We start from the raw sequence: 17,274 nt of genomic DNA, 5'->3' as shown, positions 1-17,274 counted from the left end.
TACAATGCAAAAATTAAAGGTTTAAAATACGCAAACGTCATTTTGTTTACTGAATGTTGCTGGTCTGATTGGAACAATTGTTTTTCAAAAGACAAAATTAAAATTTTGCTCCGCCTCCTTTACAACTGACGTAACCCACATAACGTTAAAAATAGTAACTAATAGTTGGATATCTATGAAGTCATTGTTTCATAAAACCAGCTAATTAACGTAGTAATTTAATGCTATTTAATAAATTACAATAAAGAAAAAGCGTTAACACTGGGATACTCGTATTTTTTAAATAGTTTATTCTACATCACATAAATGGAAGTAAAATTCAATTTCACATCGACTTATAACATGTTAGCTTTATTTACTTGATTCACTTACCAGTCCAGAGAAACGGTGGATTAGCACTACATTAGTAACACATTAGCAGAAACCCAGACCCAGCAGTACCCAACTAACAAAAATACGTACTAAAAATGTTTTGCTAACGTTCCGTTCCGTTTGCTAACGCAATGTTTTGTATAGAATCAAAAGTTTGAATATTTAAATTAATTATTTATTTGTAGAAATAAATTGCATGTACAAGAGTTTCTCTTTATAAACAGCTTTATTACAAGAACAATTACATGTCAATTTACAACACAATATTTTTCCGTAAAATAAATACAGCATATATTCTGAGCTCTTTCACAATAACAGACATGTACAAGCTACACTACTCAAAATAATAAGTGCAATTGTCCATCGACGGCGAATAATTCGGATATTAACAGGATATTTACAGACAGGTCGCAGAAATCTACAAGTATCAGGATATGAGAACGATCACAAAGCAAGAACAGATTCAGTGAACGTTTGCTGGAATGCGAAACTTGAGAAACTTAATATATGCAGCATCTCAATTAGTGAATGTGGAAAGCTCAGCGTTCGTATCCGTGATTGCGTTTATTTCAAACAAACGTTACTTGTATTTCCGTGACTACAAGTAAAGCCGAGTGTGTTTGTAAATATGCTGTAGTTGCAGCGGCGTTCATGAACAACAAACAGAACCAACTTCTGAGCAATTTACAAAGAATTTGTAGAGAATTCATTCTGATTGTGTTTCACGAACGACGGCAAGTGTTTATCAATACTTTTACGTTGTAAATACGTAACTGCAGCTCGCTTATGAGAGTTGTGTGAGGACATACTGTCAGCTTAGAAGGGTTAGAATTATAAATAACTTTTATATGCAAAAAAAAAAAAAAAAAACATTTGGCACCAAATGTTAGTTTATAAAAATTAGCTACAAGTATTGTGCAATAAAGCAATACATTTGTATACATGGACACTGAAAATTCAGTGTTTTATAACCTGTCGTATTGTTCATAATGAAATTCTTTCGCTATAATTTTGCCGTCCTGCAGAGAGACAAATTCTGAAATCTTTCCTGAATCTTTCGCCTCCACACAAAACCTAGTCTAATTAAAGAGATTTTAACGCATTTTCTTCAACAGAAATTGGTATACATGTTAACCATTGACATGCAAACATAAACAGGAAGAAGAAATGACAGAGAAGCAATTTCCTATCAATGAATAACATTCAAAAAACATGATGGAAGATGGAAAACAAGTTCTGGGACAGTCTGTTGCGTGTTTCTTGCGTTCGGTACGGAACAATGCTATGAATGATTGTTTCGAGTTCTTGAGAGGATGAAGGTAGATGACGGAGTATAAACACAGAAGATCTGGTCAGACGAAGCGGTGGTTTGCGTCAGTTTTCGTGTGTCAGTGTTCCTCCTGTGAGGACAAGAGTCTAGACGAGACACACTAGCGTTCCTGAGTGTGTGTGTGTGTGTGTGAGTGAGTCATTGTCCTGATTTGCGGGGTGTAGCCACCACTCTCTTCTTCGCCTGGTAGAAGTCTGTTTAGATAAGAGAGAGAAAGAGGGGGAGATGATGAGAATGCTTCTATTATTAGTCAAACTCTTCGTTTAACAGACGTCATTACTCAACATCTCTCAAAACCTCCAAGTCATATTTCACTCCTGTTCTAACACTACTATATTTAAAACTTTTAAAATAAATGTCACACTACTCACATATTAATTAAACTGAGCTTTCTTTAAATTCTGATACAAAAAAATAAATAAATAATCTCATGCATTCAAATAGTTTTGTTTTCTAATCTTCTTTTAGTTCTAGTTTCGTAACGACACCAAATGAATTACATACACTGTTAGTACTGTTACTAAAACTAAAACTACATAAATATTTCTGGTGATTGAAATAAATCTGAAACAAATCAAAATAAAATGCAAATATTAGATGAAAAACTTTATATTAAAAAACGTAACCAAATGTTGCGTTGGCTACTAAATGAAATCAGGTTTAAGTTTGAATTCTACAATGACTAAACTAACACTGAAATACACAAACAGAAATACTAAATAATTACAAAGGCTTTGATTTTAAATTTTAGTGTTTTAGAATTAGTAGCCTATTTGTTAAAATGTACTAAATTAAACTTAAGTGAAAATTAAAATAAATACTAAAACTTTAAAAATGAAGTTAATTTAAAATAAAACGTCCTTATTTTAAAGTCCTATACCCTCACCTGTGATATTGGTCTGCTTCCTCTTCAGGTCGGTCCTCTTTTCTGGCGTTTCTTTTATGAATGCGTCTGTGTTAGGCTCCGCCCCCTCACCTGTGATATTGGTCTGCTTCCTCTTCAGGTCGGTCCTCTTTTCTGGCGTTTTCTCCACATTCTGCGGGACAACGCTGTATCTCTCCGGTTCTGGGGACGTTCTCTTTCCCCGCGCGGGACTGGCCGGTCCTCGACGGATGCTCCTCCTGAGAGGCGCGGTACAAGACAGGCACCTTCACCCCAGACACGCCCTCCCACAGGAAGTCTCCGCCCTCCAGAGGCGTCTCGGTGGCGAAGTCGAGCCCCAGCGGCGAGACGCCTCCTCCAGGTCCTTCCTCAGAGCATCGCGGTACTCCAGCTGGAGCTGCTCGCGATCCACCGGACCGAAGAGGGTCCGCCGCGCCGCACCGTTCCCGAGAGCCTGCAGGATCCGCTTGTGCATCTCCATCACCTCAAGCTGCATCAGAAAACATGTGATTAGTCTCTGAACTCTGTCAGACTGCACTCAGTGTCCTCCCTGACCTGCGCTCTGTGTTTAAGAGCTGAAGTGAGTCATGATCGCTGCATGTCTGGGCAGATCTGCAGGGATACGTCAGGACATGTTCCTCCGGAGCAGACCTCTGACCAGCAGAGGGCGCCGATTTCCCTAAATCCTCATTACTGGCATGCAAAAACAATCTCTTTATGCCTCCAAATATTTAAGTTTTGTGACTCGAATATTACTGTTTAAAATTAGATAAAAATTGCTATAGCAAAAACAACATAAATTACTTATTTTTTTCATTTGTTGAATTAATTAAATAAAAAATAAAATAAAAAAAAAATCAAAAAAATAAAAAATAAAAACATTTAAAAACACACTCAAATAAACGAGTTCACGTTGAAGTGACAAAATTGTAAAAAAAAAGGAAATACAAATAAATTAAAGCTATAAATAATTTTAAACAAATTGACAAAAGGACATAAAAGTAACAAAAAATACTGTATATAATAAAATATATATTAAATAAACTAAAATAACTAAATATACTAACATTTTAGCTTTTTTCCTTGTTTATTCTTACACACACACACACATACACACACATACATATATATATATATATATATATAGTATATATATATCACACACACACATATATATTTACATACACATACACACACACACACACACACACACACACACACACAAACAGTTAATTCAGCATCTCGCACTCGAGCCCAAAGTTCACATCAGAGTGTCAAATCTGTCACATTTTACTTAATAAATCAATAAATAATCAATTAACTTCCTATGATATATAAATAGTAAATAATTATCCTCTTCTGATTCCCTATTGGTTAATATGACGGAATGTGCAGCTCATGATTCAAGGCGGCGGCGGGAAACCGAGCGCTCGTCTGATTGGTCAGAGGAGACACTGACACGCCCACTCTATCCTCAGTCCACGTGAACTTGAAGCTCGTGTTGTGAGCCGGTGGAAAACACGACCGTGACATTTCACTTCACAATAACATTCAAACAGCGATCAAAGATCACGAGCCGTTCAGCTCACAGGGAACGTTCTCTGTTAGAGTTCGTCTAGAGATGTTAGTTTTACTCGATTGTTATTTCACGCAAACGCTGAGAGACTTTCAACTAGTCAAAGTATAATAAGCTTGCACAAACCGAATCCAACAGGTGTTGTGATGAACGATAACAACGTACAGACAAACGTTACGAACGTGCAAAATGATGTAAACATTCAACTTACATGTTTGTTTGTTTTTAGCTTCAGGAGCGTGTGGAGAAATCAAGTGAGTAAACTCTCTGTGTGCAGGATGAGAAGCCTACTTGAGAGATCCTGAACAAAACTTCAGAAGAGTCTTGAGGCGAAAGCGTAACTCAGTTCCAGACTAGAAGAACCGTTGTTCCAGACGTTCTGCTGCTGCTGCTGGACTTTCGGAACGTTTATTAACTCAGTGGGCGGGGCCTCGCGAGCGCAGCACGTGGACTGAGCCGACACGTGAGCACGTGTGCAGCGTAAACGCGCCTTCGTCGCGACATTCCAGTTGATGGAAGTCACAGAACAGAACCTTCGGAACGGAACGGAGGGGACCCGCCCAAAACAGACCCGCGGCTGTTATTTGTTTTAAGTGTTTATTTTCTTTCTTCTTCTTCTTTTTTTTTGTATAGCAAAATAAAATAAAAAATCAATTATTAAGTTAAAAAGACTTTAACATATTGAATGTAGGCTATCAAATGGATCTTATAAAATAAAAACTGTAAGCATTTTTATTTTTTTATTTTAACTATCCCTAAACAAGGTTTATATATTATTCTCAGCTCCCTGCATGTTTAATGTATCTCTACGCCCTTTTTGTTAGTTTTGTTTCTTAGATATTTGTCTGTTAATAACACTCCCAGTATGACATAATCACTTTGTTCTTTTACAACAGGATATGTGACCTGGAGCACAAAACCAGTCATAAGGGTCTTTTTTTAAAAAAAATAATCTCTCCATTGATGTATGGTTTGTTAGGAGGACAATATTTGTCTGAGATACAACTATTTGAAAATCTGGAATCTGAGGGGTGCAAAAAAATCTAAATATTGAGAAAATCATCTTTAAAGTTGTTCAAATGAAGTTCTTAGCAATGCATATTACTAATCAAAAATTAAGTTTTGATATATTTACGGTAGGAAATTTACTAAATATCTTCATGGAACATGATCTTTACTTAATATCTTAATGGTTTTTGACATAAAAGAGAAATGTATAATTTTGACCCATACAATGTATTGTTGTCTATTGCTACAAATATACCTGTGCTACTGATGACTGCTTCTGTGCTGCAGGGACACAGATTACAGAGCAGCCCTGAAAAACAATGAAGCCACGCCCACTCTTCCTCTTACGTGTATGTGAGAGGAGTCTCTCATGAGCTCAGTTATTATTAGTACTCAAACTATTAATCTACATCATATAAAAACTTCAAAATGAATACTTAACACAATGAAGCACACAGTTCACTGTACCATGTCCAGTACAGTACCATAATTATAAGTGAGATTTGGAAGCTACCTTTAGCTAGATGACCCTTTAAGACTTGCACTCTATTTGTTTTTAACTTGTTTTCTGTATATATATATATATATATATAAAGACTGCTAATACTAACTTTATTATTTTTCTATTCTAACTATAATTTCTCTTTTTAAATTCTATCCTAAAAAAATAATATAATAAATAAATAAAAAGCTAACTGAGACTTATTATTGCTCTTTTGTAAGTCGCTTTGGATAAAAGCATCTGATAAATGACTAAATGTAATGTAAAAATAAGACTTTCTTTCTAAATTAGAAATAAATAAATCATATATACATCAATATCAATATATATATAACCAAACGAATATGTAGTGAACTTCTAAAAGCTAAATTGTTTTAAAGTGGAGGAAATCATAAGAGTGCAGCCTCATGAGTTCAGCTTCAGTAGATAAAGACACATGAAATATGTGTGCTTAATAAACTAATTTGTTAAACCAAACGAATATGTAGTGAACTTCTAAAAGCTAAATTGTTTTAAAGTGGAGGAAATCATAAACATTTTCCGCTCTGTAATGCCTCACCCACTCATGACACAAAGGGTTAAAAATCCATGCCATTCATGTCAGCAGGTTACATAACACTTGTTCTGAAAAGTGGAGGGAATTTCAAGCACATTGACAGTAAGTCAAGCTTATGTAAGAGGTTATCTTGTGATGGGTGACCTTGGAAACCCCATACAGTAAGAATGATCTGAACCATCACAGCATGTAGCATTTGCGTTATCCAACAAGTTCAAAGGATAGCTCACCAAAAAAGCAAAGTTTTGTCCTTCATTCAGCCTCAAGTTGTTCCAAACCTATACGAGTTTCTTAAATATCATCATTGTGCTGTTGAAGCAGACGTTAACCCAACTTTAATCAAATGGGCTAAATTACAGCACTACAAACATGAATGTTTAATAATTAATCACCTCAAGTGTCGAGTCTCTACTTTGGTTTTTAAAAAGGAAATCTAAACTCTTTAAATCAACACAGACAAACGTGCAATATCAATATTTCTCATGATATCTGCACTCGAATGCTAGTTTATATAGGTTTGAGTAATATTGGATTGGTGTATCACGTTCGCCCTCTGCTGGTGCTACTCCACAAACGATATGTATATTCTAATCATACTTTATTTTAAAATAGTTGTGCCTTTTTATTATACTTACTAATTTATTCATGTATGTCGCTAGTTCAATCCCTCCATAAGAGCGGTTTAACCTAAAACAACTTGCTAAATTGGACCTCCTCTGCCACAAAATTGAAGCTCAGAACTACTTGTATTCAATAAAACCTCAAACAAGGTTCCGATGTCATTATAGTTTAATATTTAACCAGGATTTTCAACGCGTCGGTGATCACTACTGTACACAAGCGTGTGCGCTCATACAAAGAATGGGTCTCATTTAGACTTAAAGGGATAGTTCACCCAAAAATGAAAATCCTGTCATCATTTACTCACCCTCATGTCGTTCCAAACCTGAAAGAGTTGCTTTCTTCTGTTGAACATAGAAGATATTTTGAAGATTGCTGGTAACCAGTTGGTGGTTCCCATTGACTTCCATAATGTTTCTTCTCCTACTATGGACGTCACCAACTGTTTGATAACCAGCAATCTTCAAAATATCTTCTATGTTCAACAGAAGAAAGCAACTCATACAGTAAAGTAATGACAGAATTTTCATTTTTGGGTGAACTATCCCTTTAAGAACACCTTACAGTAAGGTCTTGTTGGCATTAACTAAGAATAAACAACTTTTACAGAATTTATTAGTTTTAATTTCTACATTCACATATAAAACTTGTTAACATGAATGCTACACTTACAAGAAAAAACTTCACAACTACAAAAAAGGCAAGTTTATTAAGTAAATTTTAAAATAGGAAACTTAAGTATTTTATTGTAACACAAATTCCAATCTTTTTTTTTTGTACAGACTACAAAAAAAAAAATCATTTTTACAATGTACTTATACAAGACACAATAGTATTTTTTACTATTTAGCAAAAAAAAAAAGCTATAAAATGGACTATTTAAAACTACTATTTTAAAACAGAATTTAAAAAATAAAAATAAAAATAAAAATAAAAAAGAGACCAAAGCATTTTTGTAATGAGTTTTAATTCAGATCAACATTATAAACAGTACAAACACTACAAGGAAAAAAACAAAAACAGAATGAAAGCTGTTCTCCATTCCACCCCCTGCTGTGGTCATAGTGCCTCCCCCCTCTGATCGCACAGAACACAAACACGGTCGAGCTCAGCACAGCAGGACCAATCACCACCAGACAAAAACAACAAAAGTCTTAAAAGTGTAAGATGGAATGCCGTCGCATTAAAACTGCAAACACGCACAACCGCAGCTACAGAAGAAAACAGAACCGCTAAAATAATGTCAATAATAAAAAAAAAAACACCAACAAAACAAAAAAAACATGGGGGACTCCATTCTTTTCAAAGTTTTTCAACATGCCGAGGTTTCCGTCACGACGTTCTTCTCTGCACCGAAGTTCATTTCCGTTCATTAGATCTGGAGCGACTGTAAACGAGAAGATCAGGCAAGGAATATTTCTTTAGTCGAAGTAGTGTGAAAAAACGCTGATATTCTGATACAAAGTTCAGGTAGCAACGTTCTTCTGGAACAGCACCAATATCTACGGTAACATCCTTAAGTGTAAAAATACAGTAAAAACTACCATTTAACTTAAGTTTTAACAGTTTTATACAATGATAAACCTCTAAATTCTATGGAAGTCCATTTGTGCCACTCAATAAAAAGATTTGACATTTTCTCTCGTTAAGTGTCACAAACTCGCGAAGTGTCAGAATTGCGAGATACAAACTTGCTATTGCGAGAAAAAAAGTTCAGAATTGCACATTTATATCTTGCAATTCTGGCTTTATTTCACGCAAAGTTACATACATAATTGGTCTGAATAAAAATGTTAAATGGGTTTAATGAAAATACAGTTGACTGACAGTAAGTGGCACAAAATACAGCAGTAAACTATATATTAGTCTTTATCCATGGTACATAAACGGCCTATATCAACACCAAAACAGGTTTCGCTGAAAATTCGCAGAGACTCTTACCTCCTTGATCGGGAGAAAGATCGCGAGAGCCTGTGGTTCCTGTCTCGAGACAGCGATCTCTCCCTCCGGCGCTCTCTGGAAAGAGATCTAGACAGAATCCAGAACAACACGTTGAGAAAGCGCTCTCAAAACCACGCGGGAAAGCTGCGAGAACCGGCGGACTCTTACCTGCTGCGACTACGACTGAGGCTCCTCCTCCTGGGAGATCTGAAGAAGAGAAGAGGCAGAGCGAGTGAGAACGCAGTCGACACACGCACGCACCTCACAAGCCCTGAAACTCCAGCCTGCTAACAGTCAAACGCACTCTCGTCACGCCCTGATACAGGGGTGCGGTGGAGACCTCGCAACACATGAGGCTCCGTTACGCTCCAGTACAGAGAGCTACAAAAGTAGTGCACTAGCAGGAGAAACTCAACAGAAACGCTCTGCAAACAACCCCACAGAATGAAGACAGTGAAAGAAAGCAAGAGCAGCTCTCAAAGCTCAGGCTGCTTCTGTAACCTGAACCTCCGTTTGGGCTCCCCATCAGTCAGCTAGCCTAAGCTTAACAACGTCTGTCCAGATCTCATACCAACCCTGTTTGTTTCAACTTACATCTGTATTCAGCATTAAACTGTATGAAGCAGGAAAAACTTACTAGTCTTTTCGGTTTTCAACAAGCTAGAAAAGGCGAAGGGGAGGCGGCTGGCGGCCGGGGAGCAGAATTGGCGGGAAAGTGCAGGCCAGACGCTGCGAGCTGATTAGCTGGCTTGCGGATGGGGGCTGGATGGAGTGGATTTTTCCTGCTTTTATTGGTTAGCCGAAGGCTGTTGCTGGTGGTTGGTAGTGTAGACATTGGGGAACGTAATACGCTGATTGGTCAGGAATGTGAAGTGGGCCGCTGCCGATTGGGTGTTAAGGTTGGAGGAGGAGGAGCTGCTGACAACGGCATGCTCAGGAACCAATGGGCTGGTGCGACCTGATGACTGGCAACGCCTGGATCATGTGACACCAACCCAGCCAGCTGATTGGGGCACGCTGGTCACATGATGCTGAAAGAAGACTAGTAGACTGACTCAGAGGGTGGTGAGGAGAGGCATGGTGGTGACTCTGCAACGGGGTTCATTTTTATTAATATAGCTGATAAGAAAATAAAATAAAAACAACCTTCATGTAAAGTCAAGTCAACAAAAGATTGCATATTCCAACCATTACTAGAGCCGAGCAGATTACTGAAAACTAGCGACTGGGCTTCGACGGCCAATTCACAAATTAAAATGTGGGTCAAGTTTCAATCCAAAATCAAGAGAAACAAAGCCTATCTTGAAGACATTGATGGTTTTCTGCACTGAGACTTTTAATTTTTAGTTAACGTTATCACATCAGCCACCGCTGTAATTCTCATTACCACCATAAATATCCTTCACAATATGCATTACGTTAAATTTGTTCGCAATACGTTTATTAACTTAAGATAATTCAACCCAATCTCATGAAAAAAAAGTAACTATTTTACGAGCAGGCGATGAACTCGCACAAAAACAGACGATTTTTGGTAAATCAAACAATGTATGAAACACAGATTAGCCAACAAATTCACTAAAACGTGAAAATTAATTAGTGTTGGATAACCGTTAAAGCGATGGGTTTCCGCATGCCGAGTCACAATGCAAAAAACAAGCCAAAAAGCATTTGATTTTGGAGTGAAACGTAACCCGGGCATTGTGTCATGGAATTAACCCAATAATCACTTACTGATTTGCATTGTAACAAAATATCATAATTTGAGAAGCCCAGTCAATCATTGTTTAATGGTTATCAATGACAATGAAGATGGAGGAGCAACAGATCTCCGGCATACGCTGGTCAGAACCGGGACACCCGGCACCGGCGGAGCCTCCAGGACTGGCGGGAGGGGCAGAATCAGGTTAGTTTCTTCTGGAACACAACCTACGGAGAGACCGGTGAGCGGGAGGACAGGTTTACCTGCGCCTGGGGGCCGGGCTGCGCCTGCGGTAGTCGTCGCGTGGGCGTCGGCTCCAGGATGGAGGCGGACCCCGGTTACGAGAGCGCTTCTCGCCATTGGACAGCTCCACCCTCACTCGGCAACCGCAGAGGGTCCTGCGTGACGACAGCAACAACCCATCAATCAGATCAGACGTCACTGAGTAATCGCCGACCGTTAGCGCTATGATCCACACTCACCGTCCGTCCAGCTCTCTGACGGCGTCCGTGGCATCGCGAGGGTCCTCGAACTCAACGAACGCAAAACCGGGAGGGTTCCTGGCCACCCAGACGCTCCGCAGGGGGCCGTAGTAGCCGAACGACCTCTCCAGTTCGGATTTGTTCCCATTGTTTCCCAGATTCCCAACGTACACCTTACAGTCCAGAGGGCAGTCGCGATGCATCTGCCAAAACAAGAGAATTCCCATCAACCTCCAGCAGATATAATCAAAAACATGAATGAAACACTTAAAAAAAATGGACAATCCAATCACGTGTTGGCCATCAACCATCTCCAGTCAGCGCATTAGTTTCCAACTAATTTCAATAACAAAGCTGACTCTCTCTAAGTTAACGCTTCTAATGGAGGTGTGGCTGCTTTCGGTCTCCACCCCCGCTCTTTATACCTGCCCGTCTCTCTCAATGATGTCTTGCCATAACCAATTACCATTAATTTGCATTGATAGATTACCTGGATACAAGGATACACACCTTTTTAGAGAGTCACTTTAAAGGCGTCTTTACACACAGCCAAGCTAAGGCTGCTCTATGCCGACTCAGAATTTAGAATAAAGATGCAATTCTGCTAAAAAGCTGGACTGAATGTTCCTCAGTTGCATGTATTTGAGTAGCTGTGTGTGCAGTGTAAAAACACCTCAAAAGCTCTTCTTTGGTGTTAATTTGGCATTAGTGTTGTGTTAAACCTTACGAAAATTAACCATGTTTTTACTGTAGTAAAAGTGTAGTAACCATGTTTTTTTGGTGTATCGATGACCATTTTGTATAACCACAGTTTTACTACAAATACCATGATTAAATTGTGGGTAATGCAGCAAAACCATGGTTTAACAATAGTAACCATGTTTTTTTTTTTTTGTAGTAAAATCATGGTAAATTTTCGCAAGGGTTCGCGTTCCTATTAAGCCAAAACTGTTTATTTTCATATAATACTAAACTACCGTGTCAGATAATTAAAACGTATTAAGTAACATTAATCTAGAAAACCCGCCCAAATAAACCCTCACCAGAACAAACCGGCGGTTATCTTCGTCCTTCTTCTGCTTTTGTTCGCGGCTCAAAAATGGCGCGTGGGCGTTCACACGCGACTGAACACGAACCACTGTGCAGCATAAGCGACCTCTTTAAACGAGTAAAAACAGGCTGGGGCTGCTGAAAATATCCATTACGATTACTGTTAAACTAATAAGTGTAATTAAAGACGCGCAGTAAGCGGCTAATCGCTAATCCGGGTCAACAGTAAAATGGCGCCCTGCACAAAAAAACACCAATCGGGCTTTAAAATGCAATTCGATCTTCGAGCGTTCGCAACTCAAGACCACACACACACAACAGATCCATGCGCCCTGGAAAATAATGAAAGCGAATAAAAGCTGATTTACCGTGAGTTTCGCGTGTTTCTGACCGTGTGCGTCCGATTCCTGGACCAGATCCGCTCCGAAATGGCGCAGCGCGGAAATGCGGACGCACTCACGTAATGAACGTCTCGACGCACGCTCGAGGGCGGGGCTTCCGATCACGCGTCTAAGCCCTAAATCAGTTTATTAAGCACGCAATGCGATCAAACAAAACTAAACTACATGCTTTAAGCAGAATATACACATTTTAAATATAAAAAGCCGAAGCGTTGTTGTTTTGGATAGAATCAAACACAACTGATGTGATTAGTCAGGTTATCTTCCTCAAAGAAAGAAAGCTATTTTGAAGAAATAGCTCACCTTAATGGAGATGTTTTACTGTTGCAACTCTCTTCATTGGTTATGTATACCGAAGCACTGACACTGATTATGAGCTCGACAAAAACCAACAGGGTTTGCTGTTATTCATGACAACAATGAACCATGGTTTAATTATAATAAAAGTGTAGTAATATGGTTTATTTGGTGTATTGACTACAATTTCAGCCACCCCCCCCCGCCCCCACCCCCCCCCCCCCCCCCCCCCCCCCCCCCCCCCCCCCCCCCCCCCCCCCCCCCCCCCCCCCCCCCCCCCCCCCCCCCCCCCCACAAAAAAGCCGAACGACCTCTCCAGTTCGGATTTGTTCCCCATTGTTTCCCAGATTTCCAACGTACACCTTACAGTCCAGAGGCAGTCGCGATGCATCTGCCAAAACAAGAGAATTCCCATCAACCTCCAGCAGATATAATCAAAAACATGAATGAAACACTTAAAAAAAATGGACAATCCAATCACGTGTTGGCCATCAACCATCTCCAGTCAGCGCATTAGTTTCCAACTAATTTCAATAACAAAGCTGACTCTCTCTAAGGGTTAACGCTTTTAATGGAGGTGTGGCTGCTTTCGGTCTACACCCCCCCCCCCCCCCTCTTTTATACTGCCCGCCTCTCTCAATGTTGAATGATGTCTTGCCATAAACAATTACCATTTACTGGCATTGATAGATTACCTGGATACAAGGATACAGACTTTTTAGGGTCACTTTAAGGCTTCTTTACACAGCCAAGCTAAGGCTGCTCTATGCCGACTCAGAATTTAGAATAAAGATGCAATTCTGCTAAAAAGCTGGACTGAATGTTCCTCAGTTCCATGTATTTAAGTAGTTGTGTTTGCAGTGTAAAAACACCTCAAAAGCTCTTCTTTGGTGTTAATTTGGCATGAGTGCTGTGTTAACCCTTACGAAAATAAACCATGTTTTTACTGTAGTAAAAGTGTAGTAACCATGTTTTTTTGGTGTATCGATGACCATTTTGTATAACCACAGTTTTACTACAAATGCCATGCTTAAATTGTGGGTAATGCTGCAAAAACATGGTTTAACAATAATAACCATGTTTTTTTTTTTTTTTGTAGTAAAATCATGGTAAATTTTCGCAAGGGTTCGCGTTCCTATTAAGCCAAAACTGTTTAATTTCATGTAATACTAAACTACCGTGTCAGATAATTAAAACGTATTAAGTAACATTAATCTAGAAAACCCGCCCAAATAAACCCTCACCAGAACAAACGGCGGTTATCTTCGTCCTTCTTCTGCTTTTGTTCGCGGCTCAAAATGGCGCGTGGCGTTCACACGCGACTGAACACGAACCACTGTGCAGCATAAGCGACCTCTTTAACGAGTAAAAACAGGCTGGGGCTGCTGAAAATATCATTACGATTACTGTTAAACTAATAAATGTAATTAGAGACTCGCAGTAAGCGGCTAATCGCTAATCCGGGTCAACAGTAAAATGGCGCCTGCACAAAAACACAAATCAGGCTTTAAAATGCAATTCGATCTTCGAGCGTTCGCAACTCAAGACCACACACACACAACAGATCCATGCGCACTTGAAAATAATGAAAGCGAATAAAATCTGATTTACCGTGAGTTTCGCGTGTTTCTGACCGTGTGCGTCCGATTCCTGGACCAGATCCGCTCCGAAATGGCGCAGCGCGGAAATGCGGACGCACTCACGTAATGAACGTCTCGACGCACGCTCGAGGGCGGGGCTTCCGATCACGCGTCCGAGAAGCCCTACATGAGTTTATTAAGCACGCAATGCGATCAAACAAAACTAAACTACATGCTTTAAGCAGAAGAATATACACATTTTAAATATAAAAAGCCGAAGCGTTGTTGTTTTGGATAGAATGAAACACAACCTATCTTACTAAAAAAAATAAATCCATCAAAAAAAAAAAACTCACCTTAATGAAAAAACTCAACTTAATCAACACTCTTTAATTTATCAACTATACCCATTGGTTATGTATACCGAAGCACTGACACTGATTATGAGCTCGACAAAAACCAACAGGGTTTGCTGTTATTCATGTCAAACAATGAACCATGGTAGTAACATGGCTTATTTGGTGTATTGACTACAATTTCAGCCCCCCCCCCAAAAAAAAAATTTTTGAGCCCCCCCCCCCCCCCCCCCCCCCTCAATTATTTTTATTTCCCCCCCCCCAAAAAAAAAATGGAGTAATTATTATTATTTTTATTTTATTTTATTATTATTATTATTATTTTTTTTTTTAACATTTAACATTTCAATCATACTGTCATGTGTTTATGTCTTATCTTTTCTTGACTTTATCAGCATTTTAATCCATCTTGTAGATGACCTGGGAACTAAGGTTCACTTAAAGTGGGATCTGAATTGTTGATTATCTGTACCAATATCACGGACCATAAGCATCACTCGGCCACTGACTGTAGTCTGGGCTCGTCCTCAGTGCATCCTGGAAATGTTGTCATACACTCCATTAAAGAACCTTTAACATCTGAAGAACCTTTACGGTTTAAAAAAGGTTCTTTGTGGTGAAAGAAGGTTCTTCAGATTATAAAAAGTTGAGATAGAGATGGTTCTTTAAAGAGCCTTTGACTGAATGCTTCTTTGTGGAACCAAAAAGCACCTTTATTTTTAAGAGTGTATGTCTTTCACACTTTCAGTCAGTTTTTCTTCATTAGTAAAATGCAGTTTTATAGGAGGAGATGAATCATGAAGACAACAGGTTAAGTAAAAATATTAAAATGCAATAGCACATAAATATAGCAAAATGCTCCTCTTTATAGTTATTTTCTAGCTGACTGATGAGCTTACGACACCGAATGGTTGCTCTGAGGTAAATGTATAAGTTATATGACACACAACAACTTTTCAGACTGTGCAAAAAATAAGAGAAAAATTATATACAAAAATCTGTACTCAGGGTGATGATGTTAGAGGTGGTCTGACCGACTCTCACTACCTGAGGTGGACCAGCTTCAAAAGAACCCAGTCACAGAGTGGGGCATTCAGTCCCAGGTTCCTGAGCTTGGAGACCAGACTGTGGGGGACTATAGTGTTGAAGGCTGAGCTATAATCTATGAACAGCAGCCTCACATAGTTCCCTTTATTGCTGTCGGTGTGGGTGAGAGTGGTGTGCAGGAGATGGGACTCAGCATCCTCAGGTGACCTATTAGGACGAACTGGAGTGGGTCAGTGTTGTTAGGGACAGAGGAGCAGATGGTGTTCTTCATGCGCCTCTCAAAAACCTTCATAATTAGTGATGTGAGTCGTGCCACTGGTCGATAGTCTCATAGTTCTCAGTCCCAGTCTTCAGTTTGAATCATTTTAAAGCTGATACTTTGTCTATTAAAAAGTAACAAAGCACAAAGCTTTTTTTTTGCGATTACTGGGAGGCAAGTGTGCTTCAAATAATGAAGCTCACGCATTAACAGAACACAGCATAGACTGGAGAGCTCGTTAAGAAGAAACCGTATTATTAATGATTATAAACGAGAATTGTTAACAATATTGCCAATATCCACACAGCTGACAGCTTTACCTGTCGTGGTTTGTTCAAGTTGTGCATGAAATAGATGCTGTTTTTCTGCACTTTCACTTCTTACGTCCATAATTTCTCTCTCTCTCGCGCTGCTCGACTGAGCTGTGTGTGTTTATCAGGTGTGTGTCAGAGATGAGGACTGCTTCAAACTCTTTTTTCCACTAAAACTTTGATTTGCATCATCTCAGTTTAATACGCAAACATAGCAAAGGATGCGATCGCAAAACAATCAGGAAAAAAAAAGGCATACATGCAAATTTTTGTTTAGCTACAAATACCATTAAACTATGGCTAGTGTAGCAAAATCATGGTTAGTTTGTGGTTACCATGGTTTTTGGGCGTAATGTGCAGTAAAACCATGGTTAATTTTTGTAAGGGCCAACATCTTGAGGTGCTAAATTTGGACTAAAAAGTAACTTTGTACCATAGATTTGGGGTCGTTCCTCACAAAAACCAATCGTATGACTTCAGAAGACTTGGAACATAGTGCTACTTCAATTTAATTGAATTACTTTAATAAAGTCTACTTTAACTGCGCTTTAATCAGACCTCAACATGCTGTGGCTACTGTAGACGAATATTCTTCAAAACATCTCCTGTTTTGGGTGAACTATCCATGTGAAGTAGTTTTGTGTGTTTGTTGTGAGCTGGATGGTTGCTAATCAGAGATGTTTTGACTTTGCAGGAATCATCATCGACGTGCCCATCAAGCACTCACATCTCTAAGCGTTAGAAACCACATCCGAGACGTGTTGCTAGGGCTGTGAGAGTCTTCGGCGATGCTGCTGACGTGGAAACATGCAGGCGGTAATGCTTGGTTTTGGAGTTCTAACGGAAAGGCATTTTAACTAGAGCGCTCATTATGAACAGCTTTATCGACCGGGACTTTTCATTTCGACAACCATGCGGCGTCAGATTTTAACTCTCAAACCTCTCCAATTCTGAGACTTGTCTTCATCTTTTCCCGTTTTTAGCAGAAAACACTCATCTC

The 17,274-nt window shown here is 39.1% G+C and overlaps 1 protein-coding gene and 1 pseudogene across 2 annotated transcripts; both read right to left on the bottom strand.

Annotated features, from left to right (window-relative positions):
- Nucleotides 1-579: 579 nt before the first annotated feature.
- On the bottom strand, nt 580-3,362 carry LOC109096098 (annotated as a pseudogene).
- A 4,434-nt stretch (nt 3,363-7,796) lies between these two features.
- On the bottom strand, nt 7,797-14,395 carry LOC109096097 (serine/arginine-rich splicing factor 3-like). Of its 2 annotated transcripts, none has more exons than XM_042749952.1 (6): nt 14,333-14,395; nt 10,974-11,176; nt 10,755-10,889; nt 8,958-8,996; nt 8,790-8,876; nt 7,797-8,235 (listed from the first exon to the last, which is right to left on the bottom strand). In XM_042749952.1, the coding sequence occupies exons 2-6, from the start codon at nt 11,174-11,176 to the stop codon at nt 8,208-8,210; spliced, it is 492 nt and encodes a 163-aa protein (XP_042605886.1). In that variant the 5' UTR covers nt 14,333-14,395; the 3' UTR covers nt 7,797-8,207. The 2 variants fall into 2 exon arrangements, with proteins under 2 accessions (XP_042605886.1, XP_042605885.1); XM_042749951.1 differs by lacking the exon at nt 14,333-14,395 and adding an exon at nt 12,392-12,548.
- Nucleotides 14,396-17,274: the final 2,879 nt, after the last annotated feature.

This window comes from Cyprinus carpio, chromosome B22 (genome assembly GCF_018340385.1).
Source record: "Cyprinus carpio isolate SPL01 chromosome B22, ASM1834038v1, whole genome shotgun sequence".
Classification (NCBI taxonomy): Eukaryota; Metazoa; Chordata; class Actinopteri; order Cypriniformes; family Cyprinidae; genus Cyprinus; species Cyprinus carpio.
The sequence above is the reverse complement of the archived record's forward strand: the minus strand, read 5'-3'. Positions and strand labels throughout refer to the sequence as shown.